Genomic DNA, 18,032 nt, shown 5'->3' on the forward strand with positions numbered 1-18,032 from the left:
CATTATCGATGTGTGGATGGATGGACGGTGTGTCCGCTCAGAAGTCCGAGGAACGGGGGTCCAAATCAGCATCTCGAGTCGAGATGCATCTCCGAAGGAACGGAGAAACGGACAGGGCTACTGGCGTTGGCGCAAGGCAAGGTTGGGACGGTGACGAAAGCAATGTATCAAAATTAAAGAGGACGGTGGGGCGCGGGAAAGGGTTTATTTGGTTGTCCTGGCTCGAGTATATGGTATGGGTTGGGTATTGGTATACGGCATAGGATGATGGACGTAGTGTTGGTGTTGAGTATGGCTGCGAGGCTACGATTGCACACAAGCTGTCACCTGAGATGAGAAATATTATTCAATGATGAACTACTTCGAAGCCTAAACAAAATATGGGTGCTTTATGCTTGCTGATGGAGGTGGCAAGCCTAGCTTCGCTGGCTCGGAGCCCACGCCTCTACGCGACTATACCGGAGAAGAAGCATGCAGGACCCCATGCCAGCCGCATATTTCCTGTTATATGAGATGAGTAATAGATAGATACTTGAGAGTCGGTTTTCATGTGGAAATTGACTTGAGAGAAGCGTTGCAGCTAGGCATTATACGACTAAATCCCGAAGACAAAATGGTAAAAGATGATTGCTCAGAATTGCCGAGTCTCCCTGATGACCCTTGTTTGCTTGGTCTTAGGGCGCATATGGGACCCATTGGTCCACCGAATCTGCATTCTAGAACCGTCACGGATCCTCTGGAAGAGCTTCATTGGAGTCTATGTGGCCTTAGTCTGCGGGTATGAGTGGTGTTTTCGTAGTGAGAGACTGGAAGACCAAGATCAAGTGTGCAGTTGGGACGGTACATGGGATTCTCAACTAACCGAACCCTAGGGAGCAAGAGATCTTCTGACATAAAACCAGGACACCAAAATAACATCGCCTAAAGGCCAGCTAAGATATACTAAACTTGCCTAATTCTTTTCCTTACTTAGGATAAGGATCCTCAGTTTTCTTGCCTCCCCTCGCCGGATGCAATATTCGGGATGAACAGGTTGGCAGCATGTGCGGACTGTTAGCGTCGTCAATAGATGATGTGATTTCATGACTAAAACCTTGATTTTAAATAACTTGATAAGACGTCTTATATAGGTTGTGGTAGTATTGGAAGTTATGGATGATAGGCCACATTTCAGTTTCCAGCCCCTACCTGCTGCGTTGAAGACTTACATATACAGCACTGCAGCGAAAACGCACAATTATTTAGTTGATAGCCGTCCAATCAGAAGTCATACTGATTATCAACACCAGCCAGTAGAAACTCCAATACCGAAGGCACAGGGAGAAGGTTCATGGCCTCGCTCCCATTCCCAACTATGTCAAGGTCGTTTGAAAAGCCCTCGCCATATGAAAGACCTTGGTGCACACCGAAGTCGAAATTAAAGCCGTATGCTGGTCCAGGTACTGGGGCAGAAGATGGCTGAAGAGTTGATGGAGCGTCGCCCATGATATTAGGGACACCTAGAGCATCAGGGCGCAGCGAAAACTCAGAAACGACCGTACGAGTAGTCGGAGACTCTTGGCTTTGGTGAATGGTTCGATCTTCAGATGATCCTAGTGCATGCCCTCTCTGTCTCTTTTTCCACATAGCCCGTTCCTCAAACAGTCGCAGTAGACTCTTGGCATATATCCAATACTGTGATATATCTCGGAGTGTGTAGATAAGAGAGTCAAACATACGGGACGACTTTGCAGCAATGAGAGGATTGGGAGAGTTGAGCTCACTAGCAACATGCAGTAGACTGGTGAAAAGAACATGGACGGAAGGTAACCATAGATTGCATAACAAATTCCTTGAGTGGAGAGATTCAAAGATAGAGCCTATCGCTACAACAGCATCGCCACAGATGCTGTGATCAGTGGCAGAGTGACGTGAAACCCCGTTCGGATCTTGATGAGGCGGAGGCCGGTGGAGAAGAATAAGAAAGTTGTGATACGAGAGGTGAAGAGTTGCTTGCCAAGTGTCCGGGTCGGAGTGCGGGATTTGGAGGCTTTGCGGCAGTTGAGTTATGAACTCAGCAAGTTCCTCATCAGCTTCCTTGGTTGCCGCTGCTCTATCAGCTTCTGTGGCTCGTAAGGCTACACGTCGTCTCATGGCCTTGGAGAAGATGACGCACAGCTTTGTATGCTCGATGGCAAAAGTTGGGTTGCCATGAGGAATGCCTTGAAAATGACTCTCGTCGAGCATTGGGGTGTCCGACTCTTCTAGGTTTCTTGAACACGTTACAATAAGGACGGTCAAAAGATTTTTCGTACTCACATTGCTTGCGGTCGACCAAACGAAGCCGAAACCATGACGTCAAACTGAAATAGACACCACCAGAGCCGGACCCATTGACGTTTGTCTATAGTGTTCAGGGTACTGGCACGGGCGTCCCGGTGCATGCCCATTCCAAAGGCAGTGCGGGCCCCGATTCCGATCCAGTGCCATGAGTTATCAACGATATCTTCGAGGTTGTCACACTGCCATGTCAATAGGAGAGCAACCTGGAGGTACGTCTCACGGTGCTGCTCGAAGCGGTAATCGAAGAGCGTTTTGGCTCTACGGAAGAAGGTATATGTGCTGGCCCTACAGTCTTCTCGGGTCGAGGAGAGTACATGGGCGCCGACGAGGAATATGGCGTTCAACAGTGGTAAGGACACTAGTTTCGGGACATCAGAGCCATTGTAGCTTGTCATGAATTCGTCCTCATCGACAATTGGAAACCCTGGATTGACGTGGGCGAAATACGCTGTGACAAGCTCATCAGCCAAAGCTTTTGGGGGTAACTTTAGAGCTTCTTCAGGGACTGAAGGAACCTTTCTCGCAAGTCTACGCGTCCCAAAGTGCAATACGTCCTTTTGATCCTTTCGTAAAGCTCTGTGACGCACGAGATGGTTGAGGTTTGAGAACTCCGTGCCGATAAAATAGAGGCGTTCAGAACGTGAAATCTCGCCAACTTTTGGTAAGTCTTGGCCGATAAAGTCAGCTAGATTGCGAGTCTCGTACGTTTCCTCGTTCTCGCCAGAGTCTTGCATCGTTGAGGGAGAGTCGTGCTGATGATGAACAGTGCTTGAACTTGGCCGCGTAATCGGATCCATGGTCACTTCCGACCAGAGGGCTGCCGTTGCTCTGGGTGTCGCAGGAGCTGTGAGGCATTGCGGTTGCTGTCGCGGATGGCGATGCTGATGCTGGTGGTGACTACGATTTGGCTGAGGCTGTTGAAAAGAATAACGAGGCTGAAGGGGAACGGGGCTGGGACGAGAATTAGATGCACGAGATGATCTTGTCTTTTTCTTCTCGTATATTGTGCAGTTAGGCTTGTTTTGGATCCGGCAGTGAGAGCAGGGTGTGCCCTTTTCAAGGATATCACAACGGACTTTGCGTTGGTGGCAAGCTATGCACGCTCTTCCATCTAGATGTTATGTATCAGGTCAAGATGTAAAAACAAGATAAGGTATCTAGTTGGTGATATTCTCAACGGGGTATCATGAACATACTGGTTCGCCGTCTAGTGACAGCTTGCTGAATATTGCCAGTTGGAGCACGGGCGGTAGCATCGCGCCTTCCGGTGGGCATTGTGATCTCGGTACCTTGGTAGGTAGGTATCTAGGTACTAAGGTATTGTAGGCCCTATTCGCCGAGAAGAATACTTCCAATTCGGTTGTTACGAAGTGAAAGTCTGTGGAGCCTCAAAGTGCCTTGGGTTACAGCCTGGAAAGGTTCGAGAAGAAGTTCAGGCACCTTAGGTACCTTAGTGTTCTACGGGGGGGACGAGAATAGGTAAGTACCTACTACGTACCTAGGGAGTGTGTATCGTGCTTGCTGTATTTCGTTGTCACTATTAAAAAGAGGAAGCATCGACTTCCAATCACTGCCCGAAGAGCTCTCTGTCCGGAGTAGTCGGCCATCCGATCGGATTTCTATAGTACGCCCTTGCCTCGGAGAAAACTAGAGACTACCTAATAAGGGGCTTTTCATTGGTGTCTCCGGAAATTTCACCCAATCATTGCTTACAATCTCCGTCTCGGAAGTTATACTCTGGAACTTCTCCATTGGAGAAAATATTGAATCGGCGATGAGAACCAATCACAGCAGGATCTGACTTATATACCATCACCAAAAAAACCATTGCGCCTTTCACACAAACTCGAGTCGAGTATTCACGAAAACTAATCAGATGACGTGAGAAAAATGGCTGTTGAATAGGTAAATTTATCCATTCATATCCACCTGCTGTGGAACTGCCATGGAGGAGCAAACTATATAGATAGATGTGCCTGCAACCTCAATATGATCCAACTTCCAACTTCAAGTGCACACACACTATAAGACTCTTATATCAACCATGAGAGGTAACGAAACTCAACTATTCGGCAGTGATTCTGCCATGGTTGGCTCACCCAATGTCGACGTCGAAAAGAGACACGACTCCTCAGACGAATCTGGCTGGTCTGACACTGAATCTTGGAATCCTCTCAGACTCTCACCTATGAGAAAACTACATATTATCATCGCCGGCTTCACGTGTACTTTCAACGGAAACTTTGGCTCTTCTATGCCCTCGGGAGCTCTCGATGTCATCGCCGAGCAGTTCAGCATTACCAACCCCGTTCACCTCACACTACTCAACTCTCTATATATGGTGGGCTATGTCCTAGGGCCTCTTCTCTTTGGACCTCTCAGTGAATATATTGGTCGGCGGCCTGTTCTCGTTGGCACTTACCTGGGATACATCGCCTTTATGTTGGCTTGTTCTGGTGCACCCAACTATGCTGCCCTCCTAGTTTTTAGATTTCTCGGTGGCATCAACGCTGCTGCTCCAACCACTGTCATCGGAGGTCTATACGCTGATATCCTCGACAATCCTTCCACGAGAGGTAACGCCATGGCTCTTTACATGACCGTCACTACAATCGGTCCTCTCATCGGGCCCATTGTATCTGGCTTCTCGTCTCCCGTCTCCTGGCGCTGGCCATTCTGGATTGCTGGCATGATGGCCACTGCAGGTCTTCCTCTTATCATTACCATCCCAGAGACTTATGCCCCTGTGCTCCATAATAAGATGGTCAAGGCTCATATCAAGAGGCGAGAGAAAGAGAACAAGAAGAACAAGACTGGGCCAACTGATGAGAAGCCCCTAGAGCTGAAGCCCTTCAACGTCCGCAAGATCTTCCTTCGACCCATGGAGCTTCTCTTTACTGAGCCTATCCTTGCGTCCACTTCGGTGTATTTGACCTTAGCCTACTCTGTCTTTTATCTCATGTTTCAGGCGTATCCTCGTGTCTTCCAAGGTATGTCGACATCTAACCCCCAGCTCCGTCAAACAATCTAATTGTCGACTAGGATTCTATGGTCTTTCTCCCGGCATGGCAGGGCTTGCATATATTCCATGTAAGTCTCGTCCGCCATACCTGGCGTCTCTATACTAACATGGGATTAGTCTGCGTTGGTGTTGTACTGTCTCTTGGTGTCTTCGCAATTTATACCCGATACCATGACAGGCAGACTGCTGCTGGTGCTGAATGGACAAAGAACCACATCTATCGAAGACTTCCTCTTGCGTGCTTTGCTTCTCCTTGGTGAGTTCCCCAACTGTCCCCCTGTTATCAACTACAACTAACTATCTTCAGCATGGTGGTTTCTCTCTTCTGGCTCGGCTGGACGGTCTGGGACTCAATGACTCCCATCATTCCGAGCCTCGGCAGCATATTCTTCGGCCTCGGTTTCCAGCTCCTCTTCATGGGAATGACCAACTATCTTACCGACGTGTTCCGAAGCCATTCTGCCTCTGCCCTCGGCGCTGCTGCCATGTTGCGATCCGTCGGGGCCACCACGTTACCCCTCGCCGCGGACAGCATGTATGATAACTTGGGGTTTCACTGGGCGCCTTCGGTCCTCGCATTCATTGCTCTGGCAATGGGTGTCATTCCCTTTGTTTTCATCAGATATGGTGAGCGTCTGGCACGTAGTAGCAAGTCTGCGAGGGAGGCCTTCGCTATCCATGACTGAGTGATGAAGAGTCAGGTGCATTATTCTCTGGGATTTGATGACTCGATACCACGGAGGAAAACATGGAAAATACCCTGTATAGTTACATAGACGGAAGTTATAGATTTGAGCTGGGACGCGAATATGAAATAATACTTAATCCTATCCAATCTTCTGAAGCCTTCTGTCAATAAATCATCGTGATATGTCACAAAATAGATCACAACAAAGGGGAGACGTCAAATATTTGAATATGTTTTTTTTTTCTTCAGATTAACTAATACTGCAACGACAAGACAACGAGCAGGGAATCGTTGTAGCAAAGCAGACTTGTCCTTGGGCAAGGGAACCGCCGCCAGGGCGTATCATGTTTCCCTTCCACGTCACTTAGAACCAGCATCTTTAGCCGATGGACTCGAAGGTCCGCAGAAGGTGGAGTGCACTGCTCAGCAGTGACTATCCCCCCTCTCTTGCAGCTACCTCTCCGCTTTGTGATGAGTCGGGCAGGCCGAGCTGCTTGATGACTCATCTGGCGCGAGAGGTTTGTAGGGAGATGATCCTACATTCTGCCCTCAACCATCCCTGCCCTGTCCCAGTCATTCCATCGACCCAAATGTGGGCTACCACAGGTTTGTCCTCGAAGCGGCATTCTGCACCGGCTGAGGCCCGTCTAGCAGGCTCAGCTGGCACGATGGTACTCACCTCAACTCGGCAACGTGTGTTCATCCACATTCAGAGCGATGGGGGCACCTGCGGGTAGGGCTGTTGAATACAGGGGATGGCTGGCTGAAGCAGATCGGATTAGACAGAGACTGTGCAGCTGACTCCACCCAGCAGAGATACAGTGCCCAGCTCATTGGAAGAATCCCATGATTTCACTCCGTCTTCCGTTCTCCTCACACCGAAGACTAAAAGTCGATCGGCGCAGGGTGGTGATCCCGTTTGACAGCCAGTGCCAAGCCTTTACGGGTATATCCCAGATATTCCCTTGGTGGCGTACGCGATGTAGTCGAGACGACCTTGTGTTCAGATGCAATGTCCCGGAACCAGTCCAGTCACCATCTTCGAGGTTGGACATCGTGCCGAATGAAGTGTGAGGTTCAGTGCTCGATACTCTTTCGAAAAGAAGTCATGTTTCGACATCAAGTCGATAATTTGTGATTTCGCTCGTAAATCGTATCATGTCTGAAAGGGAGTAGTCATTCGTCATCCAGTCGTAGAAGAGGCCGTCATTAAAATAATATCGTCGTGAATCGGGAAGCAAGCCAAAGAACGAAGCGAAGTGAGTGTGTCAGTTATATGTCGTCCTCGTTGTAGGGGTAGGGGGTATCTTCCAAGAGGCCTCTCTAAACCGAACAGATAAAGAAAACAGAGGGGGAGAGAAGGAAAAAGAAAGTCCCGGGGATATCAGCGAAGAATCCGCAGAGAAGTTTCTGTCTCGGACTAGAGCCGAGCGTCGTGCATTGCTGCGTGTACGTCTTTTTCTTGAGAACCAAAAGATGACGGAAGGAAAAAGTCCAAAAGAAAACAAGCCGCCTGTATCGGATCCCTGCCCAGTTGTAAATGCATCCAAATACCCGCCCCCGGATCCAGCCATGTGGTGTTGTGGTAGATGAAAGAAAAGTCCAGAGACGATAGAGAATTGTGTGAACGACCGTTGAAGAGTGTTTCCCGGAGAGGAATGATCAGACCAGATTCTCCGAAATCAAAAGAACGCTTGCTATGAAGACAAAGGGAAAAAAAAATGAAGAATAAAAATAAAGAATAAAAACAATGCGAGGGGGGATATTGTTATAAAAATTGTTCGAAACACCGTTCCTGATGCAATAAAACGCCGATATGCCGTGCCCATGATGGATGATAGTTCTATGCCGCTGCGAAATCTGAGAGCTTCAACTTTTCTCCGGGAAACGAGGAAGGGGTTTGTGCAGTATTAATAGCTCGAGGTCGTCACCACTGGATAGCTGTCCTGGGGCCCTGGTTGTCACATGATGGTCGCATACTCTTGGTATCGGTCCCAGCCAAAGCCTCCCATACCGCTCATGCCTCCCATTCCTGTCATGCTCATGCCGACGCCACATTGAGCAGGGGCGAGCATACTAGGAAGGGGGAGAGCGGGAATGGGTGCTGTCACTTGAGGCGAGCTCCAGAAGAAGCCGGCCGTCGAGTGAGGCTGGGTGAAGGCGGGAGTTGGTGAAAGATCATCCATGGTCATGGGTGCCCAGATAGGACTTGTATTGGAGTCAGCCGATGATGTGACGGTGGGGCTTGAGGGAAGCACCCTCCATGAGTCAATAGCAGCAAGATTGCTGTGAAGACCATGTTGCGACCACATGTTGTTGACAGGAGAGCTAGGGAGCAGTGTAGGTTGTCGGACAACTTCGACGACACGGGGAGGGGGAGGCGGTAGCAGGGGCTTCATAAGAGCACTGATACAGTTCTTGACATCCTCGCTCTTGCCACAGAGGAGTTCACCAGCGCCCTCCTCCTCGAGACCCTCGAGCGCAGAGACGTGGGTGCGGAAGACAAACTTATTGATGTCTTGAACGAAATCGTCGTGAAGCTTCTTGCATTGCTGCTCCTTGTCTGTCCAGTCGTATGTGTTGTCCTTGGCATCGACACAGTGGATTTCCTTGTGGTACTCGACGAGAGCATCGATGGTGTCCTTAGTGAGCTTGTAGGCGACCTCATTTCGCAGAACCATGTCGACATGGACAATGTAAGCCTCAACATGTACGAGCTCGTAGTTCATGATGGCCTCGACCAAAGGGTTGCTGGCATCACGCTTGAAGTCTGACTCGGGGGTCTTGGGCAGCATGAGAGAGGTCAAGGTCCAGATGGCGTTTGGCGATGAGAGAGTCTCGGTGAGGCACCGCTGATGCTGGGGTATAGAGTTGAGAGGACGCTTGACTCGGTTGATGCGCTTGAGAGTCTGTGTAAGCCAAGGCTCGACTTTTGAACCCAAGACAACGTTGACTGATGAGGCCCGGGGAGCGAAAGCGGCGGCCGACGCCGGAAGTAGTTGGACGGGCATGTTAGTGAAGCGAAGCGGAGCGGAGCGCAGGGGTCTCTATGTCTATCGCTAGGGTGGAACGGGGGGCGGGTATCGTAGAACGGTAACGGGACGTTTTAATAAACGTCAAACGTCGACGTTGGGGCGTTGCGTTTATCGCTGGTTGAAGGGGGAATTCGGTGTCAGTGATGTCGAACAATAATATATCAAAAAGAGAAACGTCGGAAGACGGAGCAGAGCAGGGATTCGGAGAGGATTGGTAGATAGGCAGGATAGTAGAGGTTGATGGGCGGTACTATAGTATTATCTTGTCTGATCTTTTGAGGTGAAATCGCCTGCAAAGCTGCCGCAACCGAGTAAGAAGAAAGAGAACGTAGGACGAATTGCTCGTAAAGAAGGAAGAAGAAGAGGGAAGGGGAAACGGAGGGTGCAGGTGGTGTGGGGAGATGATATACTTGGGGTCGGGAGGGAGGTTGTGCTGGTGGTGGGTAACTTAAAAAGCCGCTGGTGGTGCTGGTGCTGGACTGCTGCTGGTGAAGTCGGAGCGGGGACTGATGAGCTAAAAGGCAGCCCTGTATTTAGTATTTTACTGAAGTGGCTATAGGCGGCGGCCCACTGTTGGAGGGAGCCAAGCCACCTCATCCACCAAGTCACCCTACAGGTCATGACGGGCACCGACCTCCAAGCCCGCCCCGGGCAGCGTAAGCCCGACTAGACTAGCCAGGCAGCCAGGCTCTTTGGCCTCTTCCACATCTGCGATGCATCTGCAGCTGTACGGCACACTGACCATGTCCAGGGTGTCTCGGGGGGTGTGCAATATTCAGGTCAGGTTCTGCATTTTTGCTCGGAGGAGGCGTGCGGCTGTGTTGACCTGCATATGCTGGCTTACCCAAGAGGCAATATTCACTGTACCTTGCGTATCTTAGGTATCGTACGCTGAGAGTCAGGTCTGTATATAGCGCTCTGTACACGGATACCTTGGTAGCTGAAAGAATGCGAGCAGACGGCACAACATAATCGTGTTTTTTTTTCCCTTCTTCCCTTCTCTTTCTCACACTGCTACTTTAGTCTATAGGGCATTGGCATTTACTCACAGCGTGTGTATGAACCCTGGTCTAGATAAGGTAAGTATTCATGTAGGGCAAAAAAAAAAAAAAACTGGGAAGAGGTTTTTGCTATGTGGGTGTGGCGTTCTCTTCAAGTACCGGTACTTGGAGTGCTCCTGTGTCCATGTACCCGCTTCTTCTAAGTCACATCACAACTGTCAAAGACACTGACTCCCCCGTCATTGCTTCAACACAGTTTGGGCAATCGACCAGCGGCTTCAAACAGTATCTGATCAGATCTCAATTCTTTGGATCAATATCCACCTTTCCCCCCCTCCTCCTACAAATCTCACCATTTGACGTCTTACCACACTCCAACGCCTAGACCATGCCCTGCCCTCTAGGCGCTCTCCTGTCAGGAAACAGGAAACGAAACAAACGCCGGCGCTTCTTCATATTCCCTGTCTTTGATCCTGGTCTCTTATCAATGCCGTCCTTTCCACCAGTTTGGTTTATATGTGTCTGTGTACGCACCTTGATCAGAGACCAGGCCTGGCCCCTGTGAAGTATACTTCCTCTAACTGACATGGACCTTCAAAGAAACCACACTTGGTAGTATATCAGCAGGAAAAAAGCTGAAAAGTGACAAGTTATGTTCCTGCAGCTTCGTGTTTAGTCCTCGCTAGCAGGTCACTTTCACCCTCACTTAAACCCATACAGCATAGACTGATCACCCAGGTCGGCAGCTTCATGGCGAAATTATGCGACCTGCTCCTGGGCCGATCGATGGTTGATGATTCCTCCTACTCTCTGTTTCATTCCGGTCCTGTACGTAGTGGGCTCGTTGCCCTTCGGCATATTTTGTTGCGCTGCATGCCGAGTGTTTCCGTATTCCACCATAGCAAGAATAGAAACCTTTGAGGAGGGGAACTTTGAAGTGCCGCTTATGCGGGCTTCAGAATTCAGTAAAGCCTCGAGGGCGGATATGGCCGTTTCCACAGAAGACACTGGCGTTTTCGCTCATTCGTGCCCTCACTCTCAGACGTTCATGCGCTCTGGTATGCCGCGTCCCACAAGTTACCATCCGAGGAACTCGCACGACTCGTCCATCACACCCTAATCGACACTACGGTCGGTGAGATCAAACGCCAATATTGCGCCCGAGGCTGGCTGATGCCCCTGGATCTTCAGCTGGCGAAATGATGGTAATAACAGTCATTACGATTCTGTCAATGGGATACAGCGGACGCTTTGTTTAGGAGCATCTTATGAGATGACCTGCATGCGCATACGCATACGCATGAAAATGGCACTTGCGCTAGACAGGTAGCAGACGCACAAATGCTCGGCTTTTCGAAGCAGTTGCATGCATTCTGTAGTTGGTTTAGTTTCCCAGTATCACACCCGCCTCCGTATGTGAGCCACTATTCCCCTACCGTGAAAATTATCATGAGATTTTCGACGGATCATGCCTTGAAAAGTGAGGGAATTATACTATCACGACTACCAAAGCAGCCTTGTTCCCCCGTTCTCCGCCCTATCCCTCAGCATTGATGGATATCTAATAAGGGGTATCTTCACCTTCAAAGGCTCGGGTCTCATAAGGTAGCGGTCGCTCCCGTCGCTCCCGTCTCGTCCTGAAGGGGAAAATAGGCTTCTCACGATGTGGTTGGCCATGGAACTTCATCCCATCGCTTCAAGAGTCCAAGGTCGAGGGACATGATCCATGCATCTTGGATGACTCTGTGCCCGGATACCAGAAAGGAGAGGACACTTATCCAAATGTGAGGAAAGGGAAGGAGCACGGGGGCTAGATCAGGAGCCAGGGTGGCTCCCAAAAGACTGGAGAGGAATGAGAGCCCGTCAATGTCCTGGTACGAAGAAGAGTCATCCATGCTAGTGTCAGACGTGAGGTGAGGCTCTCGTGAAAGGTGCTCTTACAGTCTGTGATTGGCTCAGGTTTCAACAATATGAACCTATCAGAGCTAGGGGCACTTCTCGGCTCAAGTCTCTATAGCCAATCATCGTTCAGAGATGGCTCAAGACAAAGAGAGCTGGGAAGACCAGGCAAAGGGTCATGGAGTCGACGGAAAAGCCAGTCCCAAAGTAGAACATGAGCGACTTTAACAAGCCCATACGTAGTAATATCTTCAGGAGGCGCCTGGCCCTTTGTGCGGATTGTCTCGTCTTGGCCTGGGCTGCTATGGACTCTTGGAGGTGTGATACATTCCGGAGAATGGGCACCAAGACCCAATATCGAGGTGACCCCTGCTTGTTCTTGGAGGAGAAAAGAACATAGGTAAGGGGTCCGGTCACCCTTTTCCGTCCTTTTGTTGGAGCTCGTGGTGCGGTTCTAGAAGCATCACAGCATAAGGTAATCTACCCTTGCATGACTGTGCCGCCAATGAGCTTTCCTCAGGCCATGAGTACTAGATGACGGTGAAATGAATGATATGTACGACGCGCTCAGAGACGCGTAGCCGAACGAGGTTGATTGCACGTCAATCACCGACTGAACATAGTATGTCTTGGAGCTTGTGTCCGAAGATGGATGGATGGATGGGATGGGATGGATCCACTGATCGCTCGGCCGCGCGCCGGGACCAAGACCCCAAGGGAAGAAAGAATCAAGAGAGATGCACGTGCAACTTGCAAAGTGCCTTCTGAAAAGTACCGATACCACTCACTGGGCAGTGAGTAGTATTGGGGGAGAGAGAGAGAGAACCGTAGAAAATGGATCCACTAGCCCGGTATTGTGGCGCAGTCTGTAGTACCTTGTACTATTTTTGGACTCAAAGCGCTTGTCGCTATTGGGTACGTCTATCTATCCCTGGTGCATAGTTACAACGTTGATTTACTTACTCCGTAGTACATACGTAGTATCGAAGTTTGATAGATCTAAAGACGGAGTATGTCTACAATTCTTCGATTCTGCCTTTCCTCTGCAGGGCCTGATACTGCATGAATATGCACGCACGCAGGCACATGGGAAATGCAGGCGACAGAGAAGCCCGTTTCCGTCCTTCAGAGGTGGCCGCTCACTCGTAGCCCACAGTATTTTATCTCCTATATTCGTCATAAGTCACATGGAAAAGTCATGTCGCATTTTGTTTCATGGGCTTTAACTACATACACGGTGCGCTATCATTGTAGTGGTGTGTGACTGCCAGAACCCCAGGTTTCACAACGTCTCCGTAGCCGCCCTGGGTGAGGCAAGAAAAAGCTACGAGTTCTATCCCGAGCGGCAAAAATACAGAGACAGGTCTAGCATAACTCAGTTAGTCTCTCAACCAGTTATTTCTGGCACCTCAGTCCTGGGGCCGCCATCGGAAACAGCCATGCCGAGGTGACGTCGCAGGATAGTCACGAGGCTCACGGGGCACGGCTCGCTTTATGGATTTGCTTGTACATGGCATTCCGGGTTGACAAGATTGATACATAGGTAGTCAGGTAAGGCTACAGAAAGCATCGCGGCGTATGTCCACCCAGTGATCTGCCCAGAATATGGTCATGCAACTAAACAGGCGGCCATACCCTTGGCCCTCTCAATTGTGGCCATAGCTATTTGGCTATGAAAAGATATTGCCTTCATCATCCATGCTTCTAGGGTAGGATAAATGTGACACGACTAGGCCCATGAAATCTTTATTGTAAATTGGTATTTCCGCACTACTAGTCCTGGCCCACTGCTTCGAACCTCTGGGAACGCAGATGAATGAATGTTACCAAAAATAAGATGAATTTCAGGATTCGAACATCAATCATGAAGTTTAATGGATTTGCTAAGCATTGAGAGGCCGGAGCGGCGCGGATCCGATGGCGGCGAAAAAGACCCACCCAAGCCGACCGGCCACTTCGGACAAGTCCGTAAAGTGGCTGAAATGTCAAGGATATGGATCCTAATTAGGAAATGCAACCGGCATGGGTCTGAAAGATTATGAGATCGACCCGCATTTTCCTTTACCGACTTTGTTAGTCAACGTCAAAGTATTTTCGTATACGGAGTGCATACAGCTTGCCAAATGCTTGACGGCAAGCACAGGATAGCATTAAAGAAATCCGACGGCTAATCATCAATACTACAGACACTCCCGGGCTCCTACCACTGCTGGTGCTTGTGACTGTCGTAGATCTTAGGTTCAGTGGCCACCTAGACAGGGCTGAAGTGGTATCACCAAAAGTCTAAGGCATTTTTATGGGAACTCATATTAATCGATCGATTTATAATTAGTAGCTCTATAGACAACGTGAGATTGTTGTCTTTGTATCTCGAGATAATCTAAACTCTGTAAACCACAAACCGCTACTATGAAAATTCAACTACTAAGGTCGAATACCCCTGCTTGTCACTTTTGTGTCAGAGATTACAACGATGGCAGCCATTAATCGAAGCGTGACGTCGATATCTGAAACAATCTCACATCTAATCTTCAAAGCGTCATATTGACTCACAAAAATAATAGTGACAGTGACAGCGACAGCGACACCTGTTGTCAATTGCCCCTTGAACAGCTGAGCACAACTCACTCACTAATGCCGCTGATCCTGGCCCGGCACTGGATTAAAGGTCGGGCGTGGCTTGCAGATCTCCGGGTGGCTGTGCTCGCTTGTGGCGTGCCGTTCCCCGCACTGGAGCCTTTGGCCTCTCAAAAGGCAGGAGGCCTACGCTACCCGGTACTACCGAGAACTCCAAGACCGTTGAGAGCCTCACTTGAAGTTCCATCCAAGACGTGGCACAAGCAACCACTCCCTTGGATACGGACTAGGGCTATCAAAACGCCGATAGACACTTTTTTCGAGGCATGCTGGTTTGAGGGTTGCCTAGTTCTCAAGTCACCAACCAAAATTTACCCTATATCCGAGGAGCCGAGGCCGATGCAAACAGCCTAAGCGAAGCCGTTTTGCCTCACTTACACCCCATAACTCGTTGTCTATACGTTGGCCACATGGCATGACCGTGGCTCAAGCCTCGTTGTATCCCTGGAAGAATGTCTTTGGCGGTATTCAAGCGGGATTTGTTTCGGCCATGAAATGACTCCGAGTCTACGCGTGGAGCAGACCAACGAATCCAAGAATTGCCGACAGAAGCAAAGCCTTCACTAGTCCTTGTTTACGAGTTAATGGCACTTCGTTGCTAGGAAATGTGGTGTTCAGGGGCAAGTTGACTAATGCGGACTCGAAGACCAGTCATGGTATTATACTGTACCGCCGACCATGGCTCTATCAAATCCCTTGCATGTCTCTCGAGAGATAACGCCCAGTCGTTGATAGGATAACAATAACATTACACACAGATACAGCTACAGCTATATCGCCTCCCCTGTCTTTTCATATCACAATCACTGCCCCTCACGCCCTCAGGTCTCCGTCCACGCCGCGTGATATCCAATCCGCAATGGCCATAATGGTGATCATGGGATTCACGCCACTGGCGCTCGGAAACACGCTCCCATCTGCGACGTAAAGGTTATCCGTGCCCCAGACCCTTCCCTTTTCATCGACCACGCCCTCGTCGCTGCTCGCACTCATGCGGCACGTGCCCATCTGATGGGCTGAGCTCCAAGGGGCCGTCGGTGGTTTGTTGCCCACTTCGCGGACGCGTCTGAGCCAGGCGGCAAAGGCTGGATCAGTGGTCTCTGGATCGGCCACTGAGCCTTTGGACTCGAGCGAATGCTCCGAGGACGTCTCTCCCCTGCGCACAAAGGGCTCCAGACCCTTGAGAAGAGGACGTATCTCGACTGCTCCCGTGACATAGCATATCTTGGCAAGAGCCTCCACTCCCTGGATGGTATGGGCTCGATCATAGTCCGAGGGAGTATAGTCAATGCGAGGTCGACCAGTCGTGGGGTCTGGAAAGACGCTGCCTGCATCACGATCTCTGGTCAACGATATCCAGGCGTTCATGTGACGCAGCTTTGTCATATGGAGTTTTGCATCCAGGCCGCTGGTCCATGATGGTTGCGACAGAATTGTGAATGGCTATGACGAGTTAGGGTGATTTGATGACAATACTGGATTTGTTACTCACCACCATGCACGTCGTTTCCAGCTTCGTTCCGTATCCACTACCGTCGACATTGTCAAACTGGGGACAGTAGCTGGTGATAATGCCTCCCTCCCAGGGTATCGTTTCCTCCTTCCATACTGCTGTGACAAAGTTGCAAGGATGAAGGTGCAAATTAGCTCCCACATTCGGATTCTAGACGAGTTAGCCAATATCCTCTATTCACTGCTGACAGGGACACGCACAGTAATGCCGCTGTTCTTGAGGACGATCGGGCTCCATAGGGAACCGGCTGCAAGGATTACCTTCTTGGCCCTGACTATGACCCGTCTCTTAATTCTGTTGTTCGCGTCAATCACATCACCTGCACTATCTCTCGACACCCACTCTCCCTCGATGCCAACGGCAGTCTGCCCGTCATAATCAAACAGGATCTTGTCGACCTGAAATCCTTCCAGGAACTGAGCGCCGGCCTTGGCAGCATCCGGTAACCAGCTCACAGCTGGCCCTCGCTTTTCGGCCAGGCCACAGCCAAGGTGACACTGGCCACAAAAGTGCTCCCTCCCTCCCGTGTTGACAGGAGCTGGACGTGCCGTCCAGCCGAGCTTGCTTGAGCCATTTAGAAGGACTCTGTTTCGATGATTGTGGCGTATCTGGTCAATGCCAGCCCCTTGAAACTCCCACACACGGTCTAGACACTTGTCGAACTCTGCGGATGTGAAGAAAGGGAGGCCCTCATCCGCCCATTCCTCTCGCACAAAGTCTTGAGGCTTGAGACATACGCTCCAGTTCACGGTACCTCCTCCACCCCACGCACTGCCAGAAGTGACGGTACAACCAGAGTCTTCCGTCATAAAGAAGCCTGCGTTGTCGTAGAGATGAGCACAGGCGGCATCCTGAGCCATGGGGAGGTGTGTTGAAGGATAGTGATAGGCCTTATCCACGACAATGACTTTGTGGCCAGCCTCTGCTAGATTCTTGGCACAGACACCTCCGCCGCAGCCAGAACCGATAATGACAACGTCGGTCTCTATGGCATGTGCGTCGTCCCCAGGCTCGATCTGGAGAAAGTCATAGTCGAAGGTTTCCTTGGGTTGCCAGTCCTTGGGGGCATCTGAGTAGCCTGAGAGCTGGTAGAGAGCCGAACTGGTTTGAGAATATGCCTTGAAAGACATGGCAGACATCGTCTTGGCCAGAGCGGACCAGCGTTCCTTGGGAGATGTGGCCCATGATTTGAGGATGGCTTCGCGGACGTGGGTGGGCTGGTTGTATATTGGTTGCCAGTAGCCAGTGATGAAGTAGCTACCAGGACGGGTGCTTGGGGAAAAAACTTAGTGACGTGAAACAAATGGAAGCATGGCCCGTCTAGTTGTACTCACGACATCAAGCTCAATAACCCGGCGAGGCGCTTGACTTGGTCGGGCGGGGATATGGCAAGGGTCCTCATGAGGTTATCTTTAAAGCGAGCATCATTGACAGGCCTATCACGGAGAAAGGCTCGGATATTCTCTCTAGTGGCTGGGGCTGCCAGAGCCTCGGCACTACGATCGAGGACAGCATTGACTTCATGGTCTGGAAGCTGAATCTGAACCTGATCGTCGGTTACATCAGACTCTGAGGTGATGGAGGGCAAGACACCGTCGACAAGTGCAAAGAAGACGTCCCATTGAATAGGAGAGAAGAAGTCGGTTGGTGGAGCATCGGGCAAAGCTGTGGCAATAGGAGCCTGAGGAAGAGGAGAAATCGGTTGTGGAACGGTCATGATATGATGATGGTCGAAATGAGGGAAGTAGTTGGACGAGGAGAGAGTTTGAGACGATTCTGTCTCACATTCGCTTCACACAAGACCAAGACATTCATTAACTTATGTACGAATGAGACCAGCAATTGAAGAGAGAACGTCTGGCCCGTGCCACTAGGGGACTTGGTTTAGTCTAGGTGATCCGGGACTGGGGGGGGG

At 50.2% G+C, this 18,032-nt stretch overlaps 4 protein-coding genes across 4 annotated transcripts; 1 reads left to right on the forward strand and 3 right to left on the reverse strand.

Annotated features, from left to right (window-relative positions):
- Window positions 1–1,260: 1,260 nt before the first annotated feature.
- FSUBG_6993 (acetamidase regulatory) lies at window positions 1,261–3,597 on the reverse strand (the record flags this gene model as incomplete). The annotated part of the gene is made up of 3 exons (XM_036685250.1): window positions 1,261–2,251; window positions 2,299–3,166; window positions 3,519–3,597. The coding sequence occupies 3 exons, from the start codon at window positions 3,595–3,597 to the stop codon at window positions 1,261–1,263; spliced, it is 1,938 nt and encodes a 645-aa protein (XP_036537538.1).
- Window positions 3,598–4,366: 769 nt separating this feature from the next.
- On the forward strand, window positions 4,367–6,030 carry FSUBG_6994 (major facilitator superfamily transporter; the record flags this gene model as incomplete). The annotated part of the gene is made up of 4 exons (XM_036685251.1): window positions 4,367–5,312; window positions 5,365–5,412; window positions 5,462–5,600; window positions 5,652–6,030. 4 exons carry the CDS (start codon window positions 4,367–4,369, stop codon window positions 6,028–6,030), a joined length of 1,512 nt encoding a protein of 503 aa, XP_036537539.1.
- A 1,963-nt stretch (window positions 6,031–7,993) lies between these two features.
- FSUBG_6995 (uncharacterized protein) lies at window positions 7,994–9,043 on the reverse strand (the record flags this gene model as incomplete). Its single annotated transcript, XM_036685252.1, has 1 exon — window positions 7,994–9,043. One exon carries the CDS (start codon window positions 9,041–9,043, stop codon window positions 7,994–7,996), a length of 1,050 nt encoding a protein of 349 aa, XP_036537540.1.
- Window positions 9,044–15,417: 6,374 nt separating this feature from the next.
- FSUBG_6996 (long-chain-alcohol oxidase FAO2) lies at window positions 15,418–17,834 on the reverse strand (the record flags this gene model as incomplete). Its single annotated transcript, XM_036685253.1, has 4 exons — window positions 15,418–16,047; window positions 16,097–16,267; window positions 16,318–17,389; window positions 17,452–17,834. The coding sequence occupies 4 exons, from the start codon at window positions 17,832–17,834 to the stop codon at window positions 15,418–15,420; spliced, it is 2,256 nt and encodes a 751-aa protein (XP_036537541.1).
- Window positions 17,835–18,032: the final 198 nt, after the last annotated feature.

Source organism: Fusarium subglutinans (assembly GCF_013396075.1).
Source record: "Fusarium subglutinans strain NRRL 66333 chromosome Unknown NRRL66333_c0000082, whole genome shotgun sequence".
In the NCBI taxonomy this organism is placed as follows: domain Eukaryota; kingdom Fungi; phylum Ascomycota; class Sordariomycetes; order Hypocreales; family Nectriaceae; genus Fusarium; species Fusarium subglutinans.